This window comes from Lutjanus erythropterus, chromosome 10, assembly GCF_056507025.1.
Source record: "Lutjanus erythropterus isolate fLutEry1 chromosome 10, fLutEry1.hap2, whole genome shotgun sequence".
Lineage (NCBI taxonomy): Eukaryota > Metazoa > Chordata > Actinopteri > Lutjaniformes > Lutjanidae > Lutjanus > Lutjanus erythropterus.
Genome location: NC_139326.1, coordinates 28,773,550 through 28,795,854, shown reverse-complemented (window position 1 = coordinate 28,795,854; position 22,305 = coordinate 28,773,550). Strand labels below are relative to the sequence as shown.

Here is a 22,305-nt window from a genome sequence, read left to right as displayed (position 1 = left end):
GTAAAGTCTAAGTGCTGTCGTAGATCAGAAAAGTTCCAGTCACCAAAATTGTCATTTTATCAAACAAGTACAAGGTAACTAAGTCCCATCAGCTGATTAATTTTGTGCTTTTATTGTGTAGTGGGTCACTTAGTTTGGTAAATAGCTCATTTTAAAGGAAGCTCTGTAGCCATACTTAGAGATTTGTCATAGCTCATCATAGATCTCTTAATAGAAGTAATGCATCAAGTTTCAAATTGTCCCTTCTCATTATCACAAGACTACAGATTCCCTGGGAGGCAAGTGAGAGAAAAAAAATCTAGTGATCCATTTTCTAAATTGTTTTTTCTCTTGAGTTTATGACTAAAGAACAGGAGGAAAAGGGTTTTGCAAGGTGAAACATGGACATGAATACTTTCAGTCCTATTTCGAACATAGGGTATTGGTGTACTTCAGTCTTGTATGGCCAAAATGAGTTACAACAACAAAAATGAAAGTTTCCTCCCATTTTAAAAAGTAACTCAGAAAAAAGATCTCCCAAAACTTTTCTGTTTTATCTGGCAAAACTTTTTCCCACCTGTTTCACAGATGAAACACATGTAAGAATCCTAGAAATATTATCCTGGCAAAACCTTTTTGTCACATGTTCTGAAGTCATAAACAATACAGAAAACAATTTAGATCACAATTTTTGTCTCACTTGACTCTCAGGGCTTCCTCACAAGACAGCAATAACTTCCAAAAGATTGCAACATCATACTGGGATGTAATAAATACCCAGTAAAACCAGAGTGATTTTACACAGTGGCCAAATGCTAATCAAGATAAAGTTAATGTAGCGAAAGCAACATCATTAAGTGCTAATAACCGTGGAATGGCTAACATAAGAGCAAAAAAGGTGATTGTCTATCACAGCTTTCTGTGTGAACTGTCAGTGTAATATAGCTTTGAAAGATCATCGTAGGTTAACCTGCTTCTTTCAACCATTGCTCCGTGTTATGTCCTAACCCCAGATGAATAAGTGTCACATTAAAAACACTGCAGAGTCTGTGGTGGAATGAGTATCATCAATGGAGATGATTATTTGACATAATTAATGATCAAGAAGAGTCAAATATAGTGCATTCTTGTTAAAACTGCTACCCTGTTTTTGAACAGCTGAAAATAGAAAGAGATGGAAAGGAGAGGAGTTAAGATCAGAAAGGCAGTGTGAAAGTTATTGCTCTTTAGAGAAAAGGGTCCTTCATATTCACAGCCTGGAGTGATTGACATCCACGGACTGGATTGTGCAAATAGTGATGGGAGGGATGAGGGCATATACAGCACTCATACAGGCGTTTGAAGATTGGCAAGTTGTGAATGAAATTCAAGTCTATCTTGATTTTGTTGGGTTTTTTTGGTGGAGTTTTATCCTACTTCTTTATTGTGGTTTATATCCACTGCCAAAATCTCATGTCAAGGCCCTAATATATGAGAAATAAGGGACAGGGTGAGGGGAATTCGGTAGAGGTGGGATTTAACGTGAGGTCCTAGTTTCTGATTGGTTGTTTCTGGTTGATTGTTCGAAAGCAGTCCAGCTTTTGTTGGACGTAATTATTGCAGCGAGAAAAAAATGATTGATAGGACGGCAAACCTGCCAGATTCTTTTACTTGCAAAATAGAATATTTATGTATACATCTTCACCTTGAAAAGTAGTAGCCATTATTTTCTTTTAAATCCTTCATATGCTCTCTTTACAATTCTATAAGTTCTCATTAGAAGGATGCAGTACCTTCTTTACATATGAACAAAATCCAGACAAGGCTTCTATATATCAACAAAACCCGAATCGACTCCCGGTTTTTACCCAATATTCTTTTACAAGTCTCAACTTTACAAATTCTGTACACAAGAAACTATCAAATAAAATAAAAACACAGACAAGGTATAGTCAGCCATGGTGGACTGCTGTATATTTAAATTAGGACTAACTTATTTTAACAGAACAAGAAGTAATACTGGAATCCGCTCTGCACTAGAAGAATATCTACAATAGCTTCTCTAAATCCACAGTTCCCTCCCCCGTCCAGCTTCTTCAACTTCACAATTTCATCACATGAAAAAAAAAATCAAACAAACAAAAAAAAAAAGTTTTTTTTCAAAGTTAAAACAAATTAACTTACCCATTTTTTTTTAAAGATTGACAGCTTAAAATTGTTCCTAGTTGGTTTAAAGTCTGTACATTTCTGGTCAGTCAGTTCAGTTCAGGAGACAGGAGGAAGCCCCGCTGAGGTTGTGGCTCGGGGCGCGTTTGATTTATATACATTCTTCAGACTGTATCGGTGAACAGGATGGGATAAGTGCTGGACATTCCTAGTATTGTTGGCGGTAACTGTAAGTTTCTGGCAGATGACCCCTCACCCTCCAGCCTGAAATGAGGCTGGGGAAGGAGCTCAGGAATATGTGGTTGCCATGGTGATGACATGGTCGACACAGCCGCTGTCGTCTTGTCGGACGTGGCTGTCTTCTTGTTTTCTTGTTCCTTCGCTGACGCCGTTTGCTGCATCGGGACCACAGGCAGTCACTTGGGCATGGCCATGGCAGAGTTGGGGTCGGGGTTGAAGAGTTCTTTGTAGAGCGGAGGGAAGAGGACGTTGACTGTTTCTGGGTGGAGCTGCTGGAAGGCCTGGAGCTCCTCGGTGTGGAGCGTGCACAGGGCTGACAATGTTGGGATTCGGCTGATTAGCTGCAAGACAGGACGGAGAGACAGTCAAAGACAAAAGAATTTAGATTGGTGAATGACAGATGGAGGCTAGGCCTGGGCTGTATATCTTTTCAGATCTTCATACCTTATATATCAGTATTTGTGTGAAACAGCTGAACTCGATTGTACTCCACTATACTGTAGTACACTATAAGAAACACAGGTACTAACTAGAACCCTTCTATGGTATAACCATTTCATCCAGAACCCACAAAGGAGGTTCTACCTAGAACTTTTTTTTATGTTCCAAGGGTTTTATCTAGAACACACTCAGGGGTTTCTACTGAGAACCCTTTTCTGTTCCAAGGGTTTTGACCAATACTCCAAGGGTGTGATCTATAGCCCCCAAGGGAGGTCTACCAAGAATCTTTCTATATTCCAAGGGTTTTATCTAGAAAACACCCAGGGGATTTTACTAAGAACGAAAAAGTTCTTTGAGAATTTCAGCAATCCTTCAAGAACTCCTTCTTTCAAAAAGGGTTCTTAATGGAGCCATTAGTCTTACAGAGAACCCTTGACACAAACCCTGTCTTCAAAAAAGGGTTCTTCAGAAGTAAAAGCGTCTAGGGAGAACCTCAGCCCTTCCTTAACACAGGTGGAGCTGATTATCACAGCAACACTATTCCTGCAGAAGATAAACAACACATACTGGAGCTCTGCTCTGGCCGTGAGAAGATTTAGCATTTATTCACGGACAAACTCAGACCTACACTGTACATTAACAGTGCTGTGGTCACTCACTAAAGTTACACACTCACTATGCTTCTCTGACAAATCAGTAGTCTGCAGTGTTTGCTAGCTTACCTTTATCCATTTAATCCAAAACACTCCCAAACAATGGCATTTTTCTTTTTTACTAGTTAGTCCTGTAACTTTATCCCCCAGATGCCATGTTTCTTGGCGTAGCAGTGCTGCCTTGTCCAACAATAAGAGAGTCTGACCCCAGCTGATACGTGCTGTGCACTAAAATACATCATCTCAATACAGCATCACGGCATCAACTTAATACAGAGGAGCCTCTGCATTTCTGAGGGTTGAAATCATACCATTTGGATGTGTTACTACTCTGGTATAATAATATCTGACACTGCCCTGGCCTAATAAGAGACAGGACTAGAAGTGAGGTTATTTGTACGAGGGTTGAGCTGTCAGAGGAGCTGTTGTCTGTGTTTGATTTGTCTGTTCCTCGGGGGCTAACTTGATATAACTTATCTAACTATACTTGGCTTACCTTAGCCAATGCGTCTTCGTCCATGTGGTTCTTCTGCATTATGTGTTGCAAAGCGAAGTAGATCTTCTCCTGGAGCTTCTGGACTTTCCGTGGCTCCATCAGCCATGGCCGATCTAAGTAGAAAAAGGAAAGAAATGTTGAATTTTTTTAATACAATTTTTTTATTGTTTTGATTTGACATGTATTGATTGAGACTATTCATTAAGTTGAATATACAACTCAGAGGCCGCGGTACAAACTAACAGAACTACAAGGACTTTATTACTTTGACTGTTGTTATGCAGCATGATACTGTAAGGTTGCAGTGATACACCTGTATCACGGTTTACCATGGTATGAAAATTGACAGTCATCATGCCATTTGCTCATCTATGGTATTAAATTCCCCTATATTATTAGTGTATTAAAACAAGCACAAATTTGTAATAGTTGCGACCAGCTATTGTGACATATATATGTGCAAAAACTGTGGGGAATTTTTGTGGACTGACCAACAGTGCTACCTATAGAGCTACAGGTCGCAGATAAAAAACAGTTTCTAAAAGAAAGTTTTTATCAAGTTTCATGCCTGTCAGGACATAATATTTTGAGAAATTCACCAAGTCCAAATGCCCTATCTTGCAATGTAAATATTAGTGAAAAATAATATGTGTATCCACCTTGTAATTTAATGGCTTCTTCACTGGCCCATGCTCCACCCTTCCACTGTGTTGCATGAAAATTGGGCCAGTACTTTTATCCTGCTGACAAACAACCAAACAGCACAGACACCATCACCTCCTTAGGGGAGGTAACAATTGTGCTGTGCCATATATACCCTGATCCAGTGAAACCGTGGCATTGCTTACTGCAAATTCCCTTGATTGAATGCGGGCTTTGAGTTTACGCAAGTTGCTTCCTGTATTCTAATAATATTAGGGAAGGTGTACTGACCTGTGGAAATTAGTACAGCTGCTGAGAACAGGGCGATCTCCTCCTCTGTCAGCTGCAGTGAACACAAACTCTTGGCAAAGTCAAACACCGCACTCACTAAGTCATCACAACCTTGGAGAGAAACACAGAGAAGAGGACAGAGAAGGGCAGACAAAAGAGAGAGATGTTCATTACATTTATTCCAGTCATGAATGCATTGATAAATCCCTCACAGGGTTAGGTTTTTGCATTTCATTTTTTTATTTGACTGGCATTTTCCCCCTAATTTTTAGCAAGAAGAAATGCAAAGTTAGTAATGTCTTACCTAGAGCTTTGAACATCTGCATGCCTCCATACTTCCCTTCAAAGAGCACAGTGTTGTTGAGTGGGTTGAATGCCCTGCACATCCGCACCAAGACTACCTCCAAACAACCTGGAACAACCAGGGAGACAGATTGTGATGATTTTGAAGCTGATATACGGACACAGGACGTTTTCTTCCCTGAACTACATCATCTGACATGTAACAAAACAAATCCCTCCTGGACCCATCAATGTCAGTCCAGTCAACTCACCTGACTTGAGCAGGAGGATCTGGTCATTCTGGCACAGTTCCATGAACCCTGAGATGCGCTTGGCGAACTCCACCACATACTGGATTGCATGGGTGATCTGGATGGCACACTGCTGCCACAGCACGTCCCGGGGCTAGAACCAAACACACCCAATACATTCAAACACAGTCCCCACAGGCACTAAATCCCTAAATTTTGGTGGCCAAAGAATATTTTTGATGACCCAAATGTAAACGTATGTAAAAACAATACAGGAGATACAATTTAATACAGCTTTCCTCAACTGTGACAATTGTGTTACCTACTTTTCCCATGGATATTGATTTGGATTAAAAACCAGCTGGACTTCTTGGCTAGTTGAGAAAGCTGATGGCATTACGTCTTTATATGTGTCATATTCTAACCATTCTAACTCCAGCTTACATTCACTCTTTGATTTTTTCGTTGCTGTTTTTTTTTCATAGTCTACCTTTTATGTTCCTGGTTCTTCTGTAAGGATCGCATTAGTTGTCTGAGGCTTAATAAACCCAAACATATAGACCCTTTTTACAGCTGACACATCTTGGCAACAGAGGTGGCAGTCTCCCCCAGTTATCTAGATGAGTTATCAAGCTGCAAGTGTTGAATTAATCACAAAAACAGGTTTTTGTGTATATGATATGTATATGTATATGGACAAGCTACTGTGATCCGCCATACTTCTGTTGCCAAACCATGCAGCTCGCTCACTGTTTACAAACTGACATGTCTATGGACAGAAAGCAGGCGACAAGTACTGTTTGCTGTTTTCTTAGAATGTTAAACTAAAAGTCCCAAAGGAATTGGGATGTTTGAGGAACATGTTGGCAAAGGCTCACAGTATGGGGATAAGATTTAGTGGCCACAGGGGGGCCACCTGCAGGCAATATTTGGTAGCCACAGACGTAAGTTTTTATGGCCACAGGCCATGGTTACTGTCAAACCCTGCTTACATACTTGAATTTATGTCAGGAAATGAAACTCTTGTCATCTGTCCTGACTGACATTGCTGTGCAACTGCAGGTGTGTTTATTTCCATGTGAACTGAGGTGGAAATGACAAGCTGAAAAAGCTGTTTTCTCATTCCCATTGTCTCAGGTACAACATCTGCAAATTGTCTTTGTCTGCTCTGTCATTTGTCATTCTAAAATTCCTTGTGGAAAATCATTTTAAAGCATTGCATGAATGCATGAATGGCCATGATATAAGTGACAATGAAATACCTTGCACCTCTGATATTGCAGTGGTAGCTGAAAATTAAAGTTACAATAATAATAATAACATAAAGCCTCACCTTGCTCTGGTACATCTTGACCTCTTCGTAGGAGTGTGTCTGCCAGGCCAGCTGCTGCAGCTCCTCTGTTGTGTACTGACATGTCTCCAAGTGAGACTTGATGATATTCTGAGCAATACGGTCTGCAAGAGATGATTATTTGTTATGCATTTATTACTTTCCGTACAGTATAGTCATTCATCTACTTCATTCATTTTAGAGCTGCAACATTTCATCGATTAATAGATTAGCTGATGAAAAGAAAATCTAAGCATCTAATTCTTATATGTTGAAAATTTAGAGGAAGAGGCATTAAGGCATTTTCTCATTTCTACCCATTTACGGTTTAATTTAACATTCTCATGGATTTGTGTTAAATCCTTGATTTTAACTAAATCTTAACTTGTGCTAACGAGTTGAGCTACACATAGAGTAATATGACACGTTGTCAGCTAGCTGTGTAAGCCTGTCTGATCTCCTGTTGTGCTCTCAGATTAGCTCTCTGACTCACGCTTTTTACCAGCGCTGCTTTGTGGGTAATTTTTCCATCTGTGTAATTCATGTAGATTTTAAACTATGAACCATTCTACTGTGTCTTGTGTTACAGAGCCAAACATCAATCAGTCTTTACCCAGCTCTCCCATGCTGACGTTATTGGGCCCCAGCTGACTGTCTGGGTAGCCTCCATAGCTGAACAGGTTGGGTACTGGCGTCAAGTCGTATACTGGCTCCTGCTTAATGTGCTTCATGCCCGACATGTCCAAACCTGACTGGTCTGGAGATGGTTGGGTGGAATCCATTCCATAGTATCCCCCCGGGACTCCGCCACCGTTACCATGGCCACCCTTGGGCAGCTCAATGACGTGACCATTGGCATAGGTGCCCCCAATCTCATGGTTAAGGGTGGACAGTCCGTTGGTTAAACTGGATGAGTAAACACGAGCCAGAGCTTCTGCCTCGCCTGTCTGCTGCTGCCGCTGCTCCTGCAGTCGTGCCTGGTGCTTCTGGACCTCTGCGTACAGGCTGTCGCGCTGCTTCTTGGACATGCGGCCAAATTTTACCGCTATATGGGCAGACAAAAGGGAGAGAGATGAAATTAATACCAAAAAAATATCATAAACTCTCAGCTTCTTCAGGTATTAGGAATAAATGATCTAAAAGCTTATTTTGTAGAACAGTTGACAAAGCCTTAGAAACATACTGTGTGTACATTCATGCTCCACCAATTTGATAATTCAGTTATGATTATTTTTGTATATACATATAGATATTGTGTCTGGTTGCACAAAACCACATAGGCTAGGGTTGCACTTAAATTTTTGTCTAAAGGATCCCTTATTAAAAAACAGAGTTGCAAAAAGATCCCGGATTAGGACTTCCTTAGGATGTTATGTTAGGAATATCCTACATGCTACTTCAGTATTCCCTTATCTGTTGCTCCGAGGTCCTTAGTAGGCATATTCCTCTGAAAATTTTAAAGGACCTGTACCAGTCTCTTAAAAATTAAATAACGTAGAACATAAAACAATGTCTGAATTTATGGTGACTGAAGAGGAGGAGGAGATACCTGGACACATTTTTCAGGACAGAGTAAACCCATTGGACAGTTTATTAGAAAGTGTGGCTGGGCAGTATGGTCCAAAATTTATGTCATGGTATTATTTGAAACTTGTGCTTTCCACATTATTTGAGGAGAACAACATGCTCATCTTCTGTCCAGTTTGTCTTTCCTTTTCTTTTTGTCCATTTTAAAGAAGCTAGCCAACACGGACAATCATGCTGTCAAGTAACGCTAAAGGATAATGATGTGAGACAAGGATAACCATGGTAACTGAAGTTCAAATGTACTGTATTATAACAGTAACTACGGTGAAATCCTAAGTCTAAACACGTAGGCAAGGAGACAACCTAAGAGGCTTTATGTAACGCTCCTAAGTGAACCCCTTAGCTTAGGGAAATATTTTGTATAAAGGACAACCTAAAATTTATGCAATGAGCACTGATTCACTGGGCCTCACCATCTCTGGACATTCCTAGGGCGAGACATTTCTGCAGGCGGCAGTGTTGGCAGCGGTTGCGGTTTGTTCTGTCGATGAGGCAGTTCCTCTGGCGGGGACAGGAGTACGATGCATTGTTCTGCTGACTCCGTCTGAAGAAGCCCTGGTGGTTACATGTCAACAAAGAGCGTGAATACAGACTTAAAGACAGAATATGCACGATTAGGTGCATAACTTTTGAGAACAGTTTTTGATGAAACAATGTCTCACCTTACATCCCTCACATGTAATGACTCCATAGTGGATACCTGATGATTTGTCTCCACAGATTTTGCATGGTATAACTTCAATTTGGGCTGCAAGCAAAGAGAGAACAGAAAAGACATGCGTTAAAAACACACTTTGGACAAGGAGGACATAGACTAGTTGTTTCCTACCTAAACCTCAGCCACCTCGCAGATTTTTAGACCTCAGTTTGGATCTAATTTGAAGTTGAAAACCCTCATAACCTGGTGGGCTGTAGGAGCTGAATGTGTGAATGTTTCTGTGTACAGAGTGACTGCAACTTCACAAGGGCACAGTGACATCTGGACATTCTGTATGTCCTTGTAGGAGCTTTTCTAACGACTGGGACATGACAAGGACTGCATATGTGCACGGACACACACACATAAATGACAGAATGGCATTAATCGAGTGTGTGTGGGTTCTCTGTGTTATGTTTGAAGGAGAGACCCCTGCAGGTTAGAAGGGTTGCACATAATGAGAAAACAGGTTACATCACTGAAGGACCTCTCTTCGTTTCTCTTTCTCTCTCAACACACACACTGAGATACATAACTTTTTCAGTAAAGCTTTTAGTATTTAGCTTTTTCTTAGTCTACAGCTATACTAATTAAACTACCCCTCATCCATGTCAGAATTTTACTCACTGTGTATTGGCAGCTCCATGTACCGTCACAACCAAAGGCACAGAAAGTATTTCAATCTAACACACAGAAGTCACCAGTAGTGTCTTTGTACATATTATCCATAGTATATGGAAAGAGAAAGCTGTAGCGTCTGTTAAGAGATATGAGATGTAGATGTAGAGGTAGGCAGGTATGTCTGCTGAGATGGCACACCGACTATAAAGAGATTAGACAGCCTTTCTAATCCTAAATTATTTCCCGACAAGCTGGATCCCTCCTCTGGCTTAGCAACAGCTGAAATAGCCATTCACATGTATAATCTCCTTGCATATTCACACCTGTAGGAGAATTCTGCAAGTTTTATGAACGATAAGTTCAGAGGCAGACAAAGTCAACGGGCAGAATGAAAAATACAAGTTGGTCAGTTCAAAATTCCATGCTTGCATGAATTCTGTCTAACTGATTCCCTTTAAGAACAATGCATTTGTGAAGAAGAAGTATTTTGTGGTTGCATGTGTGTGCATATCTGAGTGTGTCAAGTGAATGTGTGTGTTCGTGCTGAAGTGCATACGTAGGAGTCGTATCCGGTTATTTTTCTGTGCATTTGAGCAAGTGCACATGTTCTGGTTTAATAGTATGAATAGTTTGTGTGTCGAATTAGTTGTCAGCTCTTTTGATAATCAATTGAACATTTGGGGGCTCCAGTTTATTAAGTGTGAGGATATGCTGCTTTTCTTTGTCATTTGTGATAGTAAATGGAGAGTCTTTGGATTTTGGACTGATGTTTGGACAAAAAAAAAAAAACAAGTTGAAGATGTCCCTTTGTCCTCTGGGAAATGTTTTTGAGCATTTTCCATAATTTTTGGACATTTTATAGATTGAATGATTATTCAGTTGTGAAAATAATTATCAGGTTAATTGGTAATGAAAATAATTGTTAGTTGCAGCCCTTTGTGTATGTATGTGTGTGTAGACTAAATGTCTGTGGACGAATGAATGTGCAGTATATATAATTGGATAATCCCATGTGTGGATCAATGGAGACAGTTCTGTCTGTCTAAGCGACTGAGCAGGAACAGTCTGTCTATACGCTATACCTAAACAGCAGGGAGTTTCACAATCAAAAGTATCACTAAATACCTGCCTTAAAGTGAAAATTCACCACTTTTTATGAGGATGTGCTGTAAGCATTGATGGTAAATGAAGTCAGCTGAAGCAATAAAACCCACAGTGCATGTTATATTGACTGAGAAAGCTGAGTTCTCCTGCTTTAAAATCTATTGTTCTACCTGCACCTCACAGTTTGACAGATTCTTGAAAGTATCACTCCTGCCTTAACACACAAAGATGCTCACAACTGGTCTGCCAGTGCCCACTATTGTAGTGTGTTCTCTTTACATGAACCTGAACAGCCTTTTTAGAGACACTGATGGACAAGACTGGTTAAGAGAAGTGGGAACATGGAGATGATGGCAGAACAGATATAGAAACAAAGAATCACACAGAGCCAGAGGGTAACTTTCTCATGCAGCCATTCATTTCCTCTCAATCATTCTTTCACTTGCCTATTTGCCCCCTGGTGGCCATTAGGGGGCATTAAAATGTCTACAGACTAAAAACTGACCTCCACTCTGCCCTGGACTATGCACCATCCGTCATGCATACTGCATCATGCATTGTTCTAGTTATCTTTATAGCTGTAATTCAAGGTGTGAACGGGCCTTTAGCCCCTCTGTTTCACTCTTGTGAAATTATACGATATACATTTAGTACCTCAAACCCAACAATAGATCATTGTGTCCCTTCGCAATGATTGAATGACCTATGGACGGCACGACAGACTTGGAGTGCTTGAGGTGGCGTAGCTCATGCTGTGCGTTCTGGTGCAGCTCAAGACGTGACCCATTTCCACCAATTCCCGGCCAACTGGTTCCAAACTGGGTCAGAGCAAAGCACCGGACTGGGACGGCACACAGACTACACATACACAGAGCTGTCAATGAACGTGGCCCGGCTGTAACACACTATTTATAGTCTGTAAAGCAGGTCAGTTGTACCCGAGATGGCCGTTATCAACAGAGCACATATGAGCAGTAAACAGGACAACAGTGTGTCAGCCGTGTGGCTTATCACTTTCATTTAGTGGCTGGCTGTTATCATCCAAAATCTTCTATCATAGTCATTTTATATCACTGTAATGGTGTATATCACGATATAGTAATTATTCTGTAAATTCAAGAAAAGGTTTAAAATGACCTTACCATACTTTGATTTGGTTGTTTTGAATGCCTCCTGCTCTGTATTTACAGTTTCACTCTCCTCTATAGTTTTATTCCAAATCACATACTTTTTATTTTTACTTTAGTAAATACTGCAGCTGCCCTTACAACATTCGTACTGTTGCATGCAGTATGCATACACTTGGGACATACTACTTAGGCGCAATGTTGTGTTTTCAACTTTGACCCTCTTGCTCATACATGCCTTCTAGTCCATAGCGTGAAATTTCTGCCATCTGTCAGTGAGTTGAGTGAGCCATGTGTCTGGGTTTTCTCAGCATAATGTAAATGCAACTGGATGCAGCAGGACATCCTGGTATTTTTGGCATATTGCATTTGGTATACTATGCATTAGGAAAACTAAACCTTTTTCTTGCGTACTAAATAGTGTTGGATATTGTCACTATCTTCTTCTACAGCACTTTGCAAACCAGATTACTCGATAATCAAAATAGTTTAATCGCTTGGTTCTTTTTTTACCTCTTGCCTTGCCCGACAGGTAAGTTGCCAGATTAACTAGCCCAACATAGCATTTTACTTACCCTGGACAAGCAGGAAACCCTTATTCAGTGCATGAAACGTGAACTCGTTGTCCAGTTTATTAGGTCCACCATAGATACTAAGGGATAGTAAATTGAAATGGTGCTGCCAGATCTCTGTGGGTGGACACATTCCTACTGTTGCAAGGTATATACTATCAATAGCCCAACACTACCTTAGTTCTTTGCTTCTCACAATCCTTTCTTTTTGCAGTTGCTGCACATACTTTTTGTTAAACTCTGATTAAATAGTTAATCATGAAGGAAGTGAATCTCTGCGGGTTTAAACAAGCTGAATGCGTCCGGCCCACACCTGCTGCTGCCGCTGTGATGTGGATATACATACTTATTATGTCTGTTGATTTTTAGAAAAAGCTCTTTGCATTTTTCCACCTTAGAGGAGTGTGTTTACGGTTTCTCTCCACTGATTACATTATATCGTCACTGTATTTCTTTTTGCCCCATGGGAGATTGTACTCCTCTTTGTATCACATAATTATGCCCAAAGGAGCATGGGCGTGTGGGCATGTGCATTGTCTCAGTGTGTGTTTCGGAGCGGGTTTGAGTGAGCGTTTCACTTATAAAACAGACACAGTGAAAGATAAAGTACATGTACATGTCTACGTGTTGACAAAGTGTTTGTGAATATGTGTGTGTGTGTGTGTGTGTGGGTGTGTGCATTGTTGAGTGTGTGTTGTGCTCATTGCCAGCGGGGACTGTCAGGTAGGATATAGGGAGACGGTCATGACAGCATTGCTGTTGCCACGGTGACCACCCACTCGCTGCACTCGTCTGGCTGTCACAGCAATGATGTGCTAAGCTGTCACACTCTTAAAGGAAGTGATGTCATCGGTGCGTGGAGCCAACTCGGTGTATCATCATCACTGTTTGTCCTGTCGCCCTCTCTCAGCGGTGGAGGCTTTGTGGATTGTTTACCAAAAAGGACTCCCACTTCCACATCCAGTCAACAATACACGCCTGCTGCCTTGTTACACTTCGGCTGCAGTGGTGGATTACGGCAGAATTAAGACATTTTATCTGTTGGCTGTTTGGAGGAGTCTGTGTGCGTATTGTTTCCAAAGTTTAGGATGTATGATGATGCATTTTGGGTGTTTGATTTCATGAATTTACATTACAGAGGCAAACTTATAGCTTAAAAGTTCTTTGTAAGAATAAGGGTTCCATTAAGAAGCCTTTTCCTCCAAAGAAGAGTTCTTGGTAAGATTCCCTTGGTAGGATATGACTAAAAACCTTGGCATATAAAAAGGTCCTTAGTAGAACCCCCAGTGAGGGTTTTGGTCAGAACCCTGGGAATAAAAATAGTTCTCAGTGGAACCCCTTGGTGGGTTCTTGTTAGCACCCTCAGAAGGTGGAGAGGCTCTGGATAGAACCTCCAGCAAGGGTTTTGGGTGGAACTGTCACACCATAGAAGGGGATTGCATATATAATGGTGGTTTCCAGTCGGAAAAAGGCTGTGTGACGATATGGTAATGCAGTTAAAATATTCTAAATATACTGTACATGAAAACTGATATTGATGTTTTTAGGCCTTTTCTAAGTGTCTAAAATACCTTTTTCTGCTGACTGTTCACAACAGTGCTTAGCTTCTATGCTGGTACTCCTCTCTGCTTCTCCAAACTGGGGGCATACTGACCGCCAGTTACTGCAGGTAATACACTGAATATTGATAAGTATAAAAGCCCACTTCAAATAATCTGAGCCATCCCTTTAAAATGAATTTCTGAGATAGAGCAGAAATGCAGAGAGAGGATTCTAATGCAGCTATCCTCCTAACCTCTCTTGACAGGCATCCATTTTCAAACTACAGTGGAAAAAAGCAACTCATTTCTGTTTTTTTTCTGACATTATTTATTTTGCTCTCAGCTACATGTCTCTCACAGAGGAGGGAGGGCCTTCTTCTCAACCTGAGTTGACCCGCTCTGAGCCGAGTGACTGACAGCATCCTAGACCAGTGGGAGCGCGAGTCTTATCCTGAGGTTATTATGTAAGAGCGGGACTGCAGCGCTGGCGATTCCTCAGCTAAGAGGAGGATCAGGCCCAGGCACAATCTCATGGGAGAGAAGAACTAACTAGAGATGAATTTCACAAAGAACAAGACAAAGATAGTTGTTGTAGTGTGCACTCACTCCACTACAGTGAGAGCTGCCACACACACGTGCATGTGTGTGTAGCTGATTATGGCCATGAGGGCTGTATTGCGCTGGCACGTGTGTTATGATAATTGATTTTTAATGAGGTGAGGATCTCCTGTGTATTTCCTGGGCTGGCCCTCTCTCTAAATAGAGTCCTAATTATCTACATTGCGCTGCAGAAAAAAAAAGCAGCAGCCTAGCACCAATATCTTAACAACACTTCATCTAAAACACATAAGTAGCTTCCACACAAAGTCCCATTAAGGGTTAGGCATGCATGTATATTAGGGCTGGGTATTGTTTAAAAGATTACAATACCAGTATTAATACCAGTACCCTTAAAGTGTACCGATACCAACAGAGTACTTAATTTGATACCATTTTTTGTACTTCATTCAATACCCATTATGTGAATGGAAACATCCCTGAAATAGTCCTTCTGTATTTTATGCATTTGTTTTTGTCTGACACCACAGTCATGTAGTATTGTCAAACTTTACAACATTTTGGTGGCGTGCTGAACTGCCAGCTTGGTCAAATACGCTGCACTTGACCGCACCGCAGACTGCTGTTGGGGTCCCAAGTCAATCGCACTGTAGCTTCAACAATTATTAAATGAATCGGTGACTATTTTGATAATCAGTTGATAATTGGTTTGAATAATTTTTTAAGAGAAAAAGGCCCAAATTCTCTGATTCCAGTGTCTTAAATGTTATTATTTTCAGTTTTTTTTCCATTTTCTGACATTTCATAGACCAAACAACTAATCAATTAATGGGGAAAATAATCGCACAAAAATGATGCACAGTGAAAAGATGCGTAAGGGTACATTGGGGAGGAAGACAAAGTGAGAACAAAAAGGAAACAGAAATGTGCAGTATTCTTAAGAGCTGCATCACTGCATCATTTACACAATATTATATGTGTATTCTTAACATGATATATGAAATATTACGGTTATTGTCAATACAGTATATCAGCAAAACCATACAAATAGTCTACTTTTCTTAGATCTGACTACAAAAACTTTCTAAAGACTGATTCTCAGCCCTAATGCACACACACAGTGATATGATCATTTTAGCAGCTCTCCTTGTCTACTACACTGTGACAGTGTAACAGCAGAGCATGGCCACTAGGTGCTGCTATACATGTTTAGTTTTTGTGCATGTGTGTGTGAGTGTGTGTGGGCATTTGTGTGTTTCAAGTGGGGCAGACTGGACATGCATGTTTCATTCTTTCAGCCTGCAGGGTGGGTCTACAACAGAAACATCCCCAGAGCAACACACACACACACACACGCACGCACGCACACACAGAGTATCATGCAGTATCATAACACAGCATACCAAACTGGAGGTTGGTTCTGTCCCATATGGAAAAGATATTTTACTTGTTAAAAGTTTATATGTTTTATCTGAAAGTTAAAGTTTTCTATATATTTATAGATAAAAGATCCCGAGCAAATTTATGTAATGTGAAACTAGAACTGCAATGATTAGATGATTAATTGATCAGTCCATCAAATGAAAATTAACTTCCCACTATCTGATAATTGATTAATTGTTCTGGTCATTTTTCAAGCCAAAGTGTCAAACATTTGCTGGTTCCAGCTTTTAAAATGTGAGGATTTCTTTATTATTCATGACAGTTAATGAAAAGTCTTTGGACTGTTGGTTTGACAAAAGAAACAATTTGAAGATGTCAGTTTGGACTCTGGGAATTTCAAATGAGCATTTTTTCACAATTTGACAGATTTAATCTCTTAACAATGATTAATCAATAATGGAAATAATCTTTACTTGCATCCCTATATGAAATGTATATAATTTGGGAACTTAGAAGTTCTACATATGACAGTAAATCCACACAAAATATTGTTAGAAGTTATGTGTACTATCAAACCTGTATGAGTTTGGTAACCAGTAGTAAAATTAGAATCTTGCCATTATTTAAGTATAAGGTGTTGGGTTAAGTATAAAAACCTTATAAGACATGTAAACCTATACATGTTAAAAATACAGGAATTTAGTGGATTCAGCAAATATTTTCTCATTGATTTAATGTAAATATAGAAGTTTTATTTATTCCATTTAATTAAGCTTAACATTTCGAGTGTTTATTTTCAGAACACTTAAGAGCCTATAAACATGACTTCTTCTAACTTAAAGTCTTTTGACTTGAAATTACGAGGTGAATGAATGTACTGAGAAGCAGATGGATACTTTGTACTTTTCTACTTTTTACTTTTACTTGAGTAAAGAAGTTGAACTTGTGCTTATACTTGTATGAGTCTTTTTTACACAAGTATCTGTCCTGGAATACAGAATATGTGTATTTTTGCCACCTTTGCATATACGTCTTATCAGACATACGACATACATAAAACAAAGCTCACTATTGGAGGCAATGGAAAGTTTTTTTCCCCCGATTTTTCTTCTATATAGTATCACAGCTTATGGAACAGTTGAAATCACTTTCTACTACAACTTTTGCCAGTTCAGAAATGCAAACACAACTGCTTCTGTAGTCCCAGGGGTTGATTTGTTGGGGATGAATGTGGGTGGTATCTCCACTTCATTAAAAATATGCATAGCTTCTTGCCAGTTAACTAGATATCTTCTGGGAAAACGAAGGAGATCAGCACTTTACCCCCCACCACTCCTTGTTAAATCTGAACAACTCCGGCGCTGCTCTTAGATGTCTATATACTGTGAATTATGCTATCACTGTTCACCATCCACTCCACTTCAGTCTGTTTGACTTTACCATTTGAGTGTTCCTCCTCGCTGTAAGTGGCTGTGTGACTGGGAAATCATTTCAGTTTCTGTATTTCATGATCTATTTCCATCTCTCAGTGTAACTGTCTTCCTCATCTCATAGAGCTTAGAGAGGAACAAGCGTTTTTTTTTTTTTTTTTTCCTCCTGCCGATGATGAAAAACACGGAGAAAACTTTTGGTGGCGTGATCGCTGAGTGCATTAACACACACAGCTGGGAATAGCGTATAGCAGTGCTGCTTGGGTTATCTCCCCTGTGTCTCCTGTCATGTTTTCACATCATACTGTCCCATTAAAATCAATGAAACACAGCCACTGTATATGGTTTCAAACGGACTTGTGCTGCCTGCTGTCATACTTTTCTCTCTTTCCTGTCTCTTTTTACTGTCTGAAAATATATCGACGAGTGGTGGACTATCTGAAGGAAGTGCATTTTAAATTTTACTTTGATCTGTCTTACATAGTGTATGTCCATTTTACTTCTCTTTGTGAATCAGACACCAGAGGATAGTATTAGCAATAAATGCCAGCGTTTGGGAGCCCTTTGGGTTTCAGGTGCTGGCCATGTAATCCCAAAGATCCCCGGTTTGAGTCCAGTAATAGAGAGGTGAAGTGCCTCCCCTTCCAGTGTCCCCCACAGGATGTACGGTAAATAGAATTAAATGAATGGATGGATGGATGTACGGAAAATAGAATTAAATCCTATTTAATATATGATCTATAGTTGTAGAGAGTTGTTTCAGACAAACAAAAACAGTTATTCCTGTCCGCAACAGTCAAAGGACACTGTGGCTTCAGAGCTGTAGTCAAAGAAGCAAGTATTTCAACTTAACATGTTTCCTCAATATCTGATTTATTACAGTAAATATATTACAGATTTCTTCTTGAAGAAGCAGGATGAGATTTTTCTTTAGATAATTTAATTTTTGACATCCTACTTTGTGGTTATTTCAGTGAAAACACTGCAGCTATTTTCCAACAGTGGCCTCCAAAATCAACAAAATATAAAAGTTCCTTGTATTAACTTTAAACAAAACTGTCAGTCATTCTCTGGTTCCATCTTTATGTCACTGGAAATTCTTTTTTTTTTTTCTTTTTTTTTGAGACCTTGGACTGTTGGTGGGACAAAATAAGACAACTGAAGAATGTGATGGACATTTTCATTATGTTCTGACAGAGTTCAATGAATAATTGAGAAAATAATCTGCAGATTAAACAGTGATGAAAATAAGCATTAGCAGCAACAGTGAACTCCGTGCTAGCATATCGAACATCTCAGCCTGATGTGATCATAAACTCAACGCTGACATGGAACATCATCGTTAATGTAAAACAACGCGGTTCTGTAGTTCTGTCTTTGTATGTACACTCAGGTCTTTTGTGCAATATAGTAATAATCATAATGCCATGCAGCGTCTCCCCTCCCCCATCTCCATCCCTCACTGCCATGCATGTCTTTGTCCACTCTGTGATATAGACAGTCACACTGTTGCTGCATGAACATGTTACAACCCCCAACCTCAACCTCTGTGTTTCCCATCAGTCCATCGTCATCGACCCCCCTCCCTCGCTCTGCCAACACACACACACGCGTACAAACAGTCAGAAAAACAGTCTCTCTCCCCCCCCCATGCTGTATGTCAGAGGGCATGAGCTTGTCCAGCTTGCCATGCGGCCCCAAAGCACTCTGGGTAATTGCTCAGATAGCAGGTCTGGGATCAGCTGCGGTTTGCTCATAGAATATTGTGCCGCGGCATGATTGGACGCCACGGAGAGGGAACAGAAGGGGGCCACTGGCTGTCATCCAGTGCATCGATTCACATGCACAGGCGCACACACACTCACACACACACACACACACACACACACACACACACACTCACAGAGACACGTTCAGACAGACAGGGGCACATTCAGACATGCTCAAATGCATACATTACTTCAAACTGCACTTGAAAAAGCAGACTTCAGAGTACAGTATGAGTTCTATGCTTGCCCCCTCTACCCCCTACACACACACACACACATACAGTCTCCCACTTCATACAGCATGTGTCCTCAGATGGATAAGAGGAGATGGAGGCGTGGGAAAAAATCCACAGGGTAAACCCACCCCTGCCTGAACACATATATACACACACAGACAGTCTGCCCATCTGCCCACTCAGATCTGCCTCTCATGGTCACTGTACACACACACACACACACACACACACAAGCTCACACTCCAACCCCCTGGGTGACCTGTAGGACCCTGACGGCCTTTGACCTTTCCTTAAGGACTGAGCGAGTGCATCAGAGTGGAAGCAACGAGTCCAAGTGTGAGAGGTCTGCATCTGGTCATTACCGTCCTGAAATCAGCCATGAGAATGCACACACACTGCCGAAGCAAACACGCACACACACATAAAAAACAGACACACACACACAGTGCTTCAAGCCCTCTTTTATGTATTTTATTTCCTCCCTTCATCCTCGCGTTAGCAGTCATGCTAACACATACGTGCATACTTAGCTGTTAAAACACAGAACAGGGCCGTTTTGTAATGGTGAGATTAATTGTTAACTATTTTGATAATCAGTTTGAGTAATTTTTTAAAGAAATAAGTAAAAATTCTCTGATTCCAACTTCTTAAATGTAAATATTTTCTGATGTCTTTACTCCTATGTGACAGTAAACTGAATATCTTTTGATTGTGGACAAAACAAAACATTTGTGTCATCTTTGAGAAACATTTGTCACCATTTTCTGACATTTTATAAACCAAACAATTAATTAAATAATCAAGAAAATGATCGGTACATTAATCAACAATGAAAATAATAGTTAGTTATAGTCCTGTGTAGTTATTGTTAATGTCTGCCACCGGGTTGCATTCTCTGTGAAATGAGATAAAGCAAGCATGTGTTTGCATTTTCCCAGGTAAAGTTGCAGTGAGTGGTGTGTTAGCCAGTTAAAAAGACGCAGGGGGGAAATTTTTATTCAGATAATTTCATTTTCGACATTATATTTTGTGGTTATTATGGTGAAAACAGTACCACTTTTGTCCACAGGGATCTCCAAAATCAACCAAACATGTAGAAATGTAAATGCATGTGTGCACACTGAGCTGTTAAAACACAGCGTAGAGTTGTGTTGTTTGTCATCACGTTGTGGTAAAATTAATCACCAACCATTTTGTTAATCAGTAAATTTTTTTACAGCCAAAATTCTCTAATGTCAGTTTCTTACGTTTGAATTATTTTCTGATTTCTTTATTCCTTTATGACAGTAATCTGAACATATTTTGTTTGTGGACAAATGTCATCTTGGGTCTTGGGAAACACTGCTCAACATTTTTCACCATTTTATGACATTTTATAGATCTAGCAGTTAATACAATGGCCAGGAAAGTGATCAACAGATTAGTTGTAGCCCTATATAGTAGTTCTTAATGCCTGCCACTGGGTCAGATTCTTTGTGAAATCAGATGAAATGACCCTGTATTTACATTTTCCCTGCCGAAGTTATAGTGAGTAGTACTTTAGCCAGTTAAAAAGAAGTAGGAGGAGTTTTTTTTATTTAGGTAATTTTACATTTTACATCATATTTTGTGGTTATTACAGTGAAAACACTACTGTACTACTGACACACAGAGGCCTCCAAAATGAACAAACCGAGCTGAAAGATCCTTGTAGTAGCTTTAAACGTAGAATCAGTAGGATTTGTCCAAGTTGTGTTTTATTTCCTCTGGTCACTCTCATGTTACCGGACATGCTGACACATGCGTGCACACTGAGCTGTTAAAATACAGAGTAGAGTCGTGTTGGTCTTTGTTTTGTTATGCTGTGATGAATCAAAACGGAGAAGAAGAATCTGTTTACACACACGTACAATGACTGAGATTCTGTTGTATCATTCCTGAGGTGAGAAAATAACATTTTGTTGGCCATGTCCTCATCCTCTCTTAACCTCACGCTCCTCCTCCTATGGTGTTTCTCTTGAGCCTAATTGCAAATGACAGTGTGTGTGTGTGTGTGTGTGTGTGTGTGTGTGTGTGTGTGTGTGTGTGTGTGTGTGTGTGTCTTTGAGGGGGAAGGGAGAGGAAAAGGTGGCTATCCCAGTGTAGCGACAGAGAGAAGTACAAAGAGAGAAGGGACATCTATGCAGAGGCAGACAGAAAATTACTTTCAGTTCTTACATAAGATGCAGAGAAATTTGCCCCCAGTTTTGTATGAGTGCGTTAGAGTGATACTTGCTGTGGTCAGTCAGATAAAACCGGCGACAGGAACATCAACATGAGTGAGGCTGAATGGGCTTTAAAGCATTAATGAAGAGAGCAGCACTTAGTGTGAATGGCTGACAGAATTAAATCACTGAGAGAGAAAGAGGGATGGAAACTGTCTGTTTTAAAATAAAACAGTTTCCTTTCAGGTCTGATTGGATGTTTCTGAAATTGTTTTTGAGAATGTTCACGTACAGGATATACTTGAATACCCTTGCAAGGTAGAAACTTGTGTAACTACAAGTACAATATTTGCTTTATGTGTTACTACTACTTAACTAAATATACTTAATGGAGAAATTTGTAATGTATTTTTTGTAATAAATCTTAAAATGACCATGATGTCATCAGAGATCAAGGAAACATGTTAAGTTGAAATACTTGCTTCTAGTGAGTTCAAATTAATGCTGAATGTTTGCTGAATAACTGTCTGTTTTTGAGTTGTAAGAAATCATTAATAATCTCGTAGGAGAAGTAGAGGTTTATAACGATTAAATTGAGCAGTATGTTTGGAGTCTGGCAGGCAGTCACTGAAGTCAAACTCCAGAGTGTGTATTTCCAGAGCAGTGGCTTTTGTTTTCAGGATAACAGGCTTAACTTTACATCGACAGACAAATGACAGTTACAAACAGTTGATGAACTTACAGCAG

At 40.0% G+C, this 22,305-nt stretch overlaps 1 protein-coding gene across 2 annotated transcripts in view; it reads right to left on the bottom strand.

The window, feature by feature from the left end:
• Window positions 1-1,368: 1,368 nt before the first annotated feature.
• rorb (RAR-related orphan receptor B) overlaps window positions 1,369-22,305 on the bottom strand; it is a 33,200-nt gene continuing 12,263 nt past the window's right edge. The window contains exons 1-10 of one of the 2 annotated variants that reach the window (XM_084728934.1): window positions 9,662-9,695; window positions 9,000-9,085; window positions 8,751-8,892; window positions 7,364-7,795; window positions 6,754-6,875; window positions 5,442-5,574; window positions 5,192-5,299; window positions 4,888-4,998; window positions 3,955-4,067; window positions 1,369-2,705 (exon numbers count right to left, since the gene is read on the bottom strand). In XM_084728934.1, the coding sequence (XP_084585060.1) occupies window positions 2,541-2,705; window positions 3,955-4,067; window positions 4,888-4,998; window positions 5,192-5,299; window positions 5,442-5,574; window positions 6,754-6,875; window positions 7,364-7,795; window positions 8,751-8,892; window positions 9,000-9,085; window positions 9,662-9,680 (1,431 nt within the window). In that variant the 5' untranslated portion in view covers window positions 9,681-9,695 and the 3' untranslated portion in view covers window positions 1,369-2,540. Of the gene's footprint in view, window positions 2,706-3,954; window positions 4,068-4,887; window positions 4,999-5,191; window positions 5,300-5,441; window positions 5,575-6,753; window positions 6,876-7,363; window positions 7,796-8,750; window positions 8,893-8,999; window positions 9,086-9,661; window positions 9,696-22,305 lie in introns of those variants that run through there. The other variant, XM_084728933.1, reaches the window with a different exon arrangement.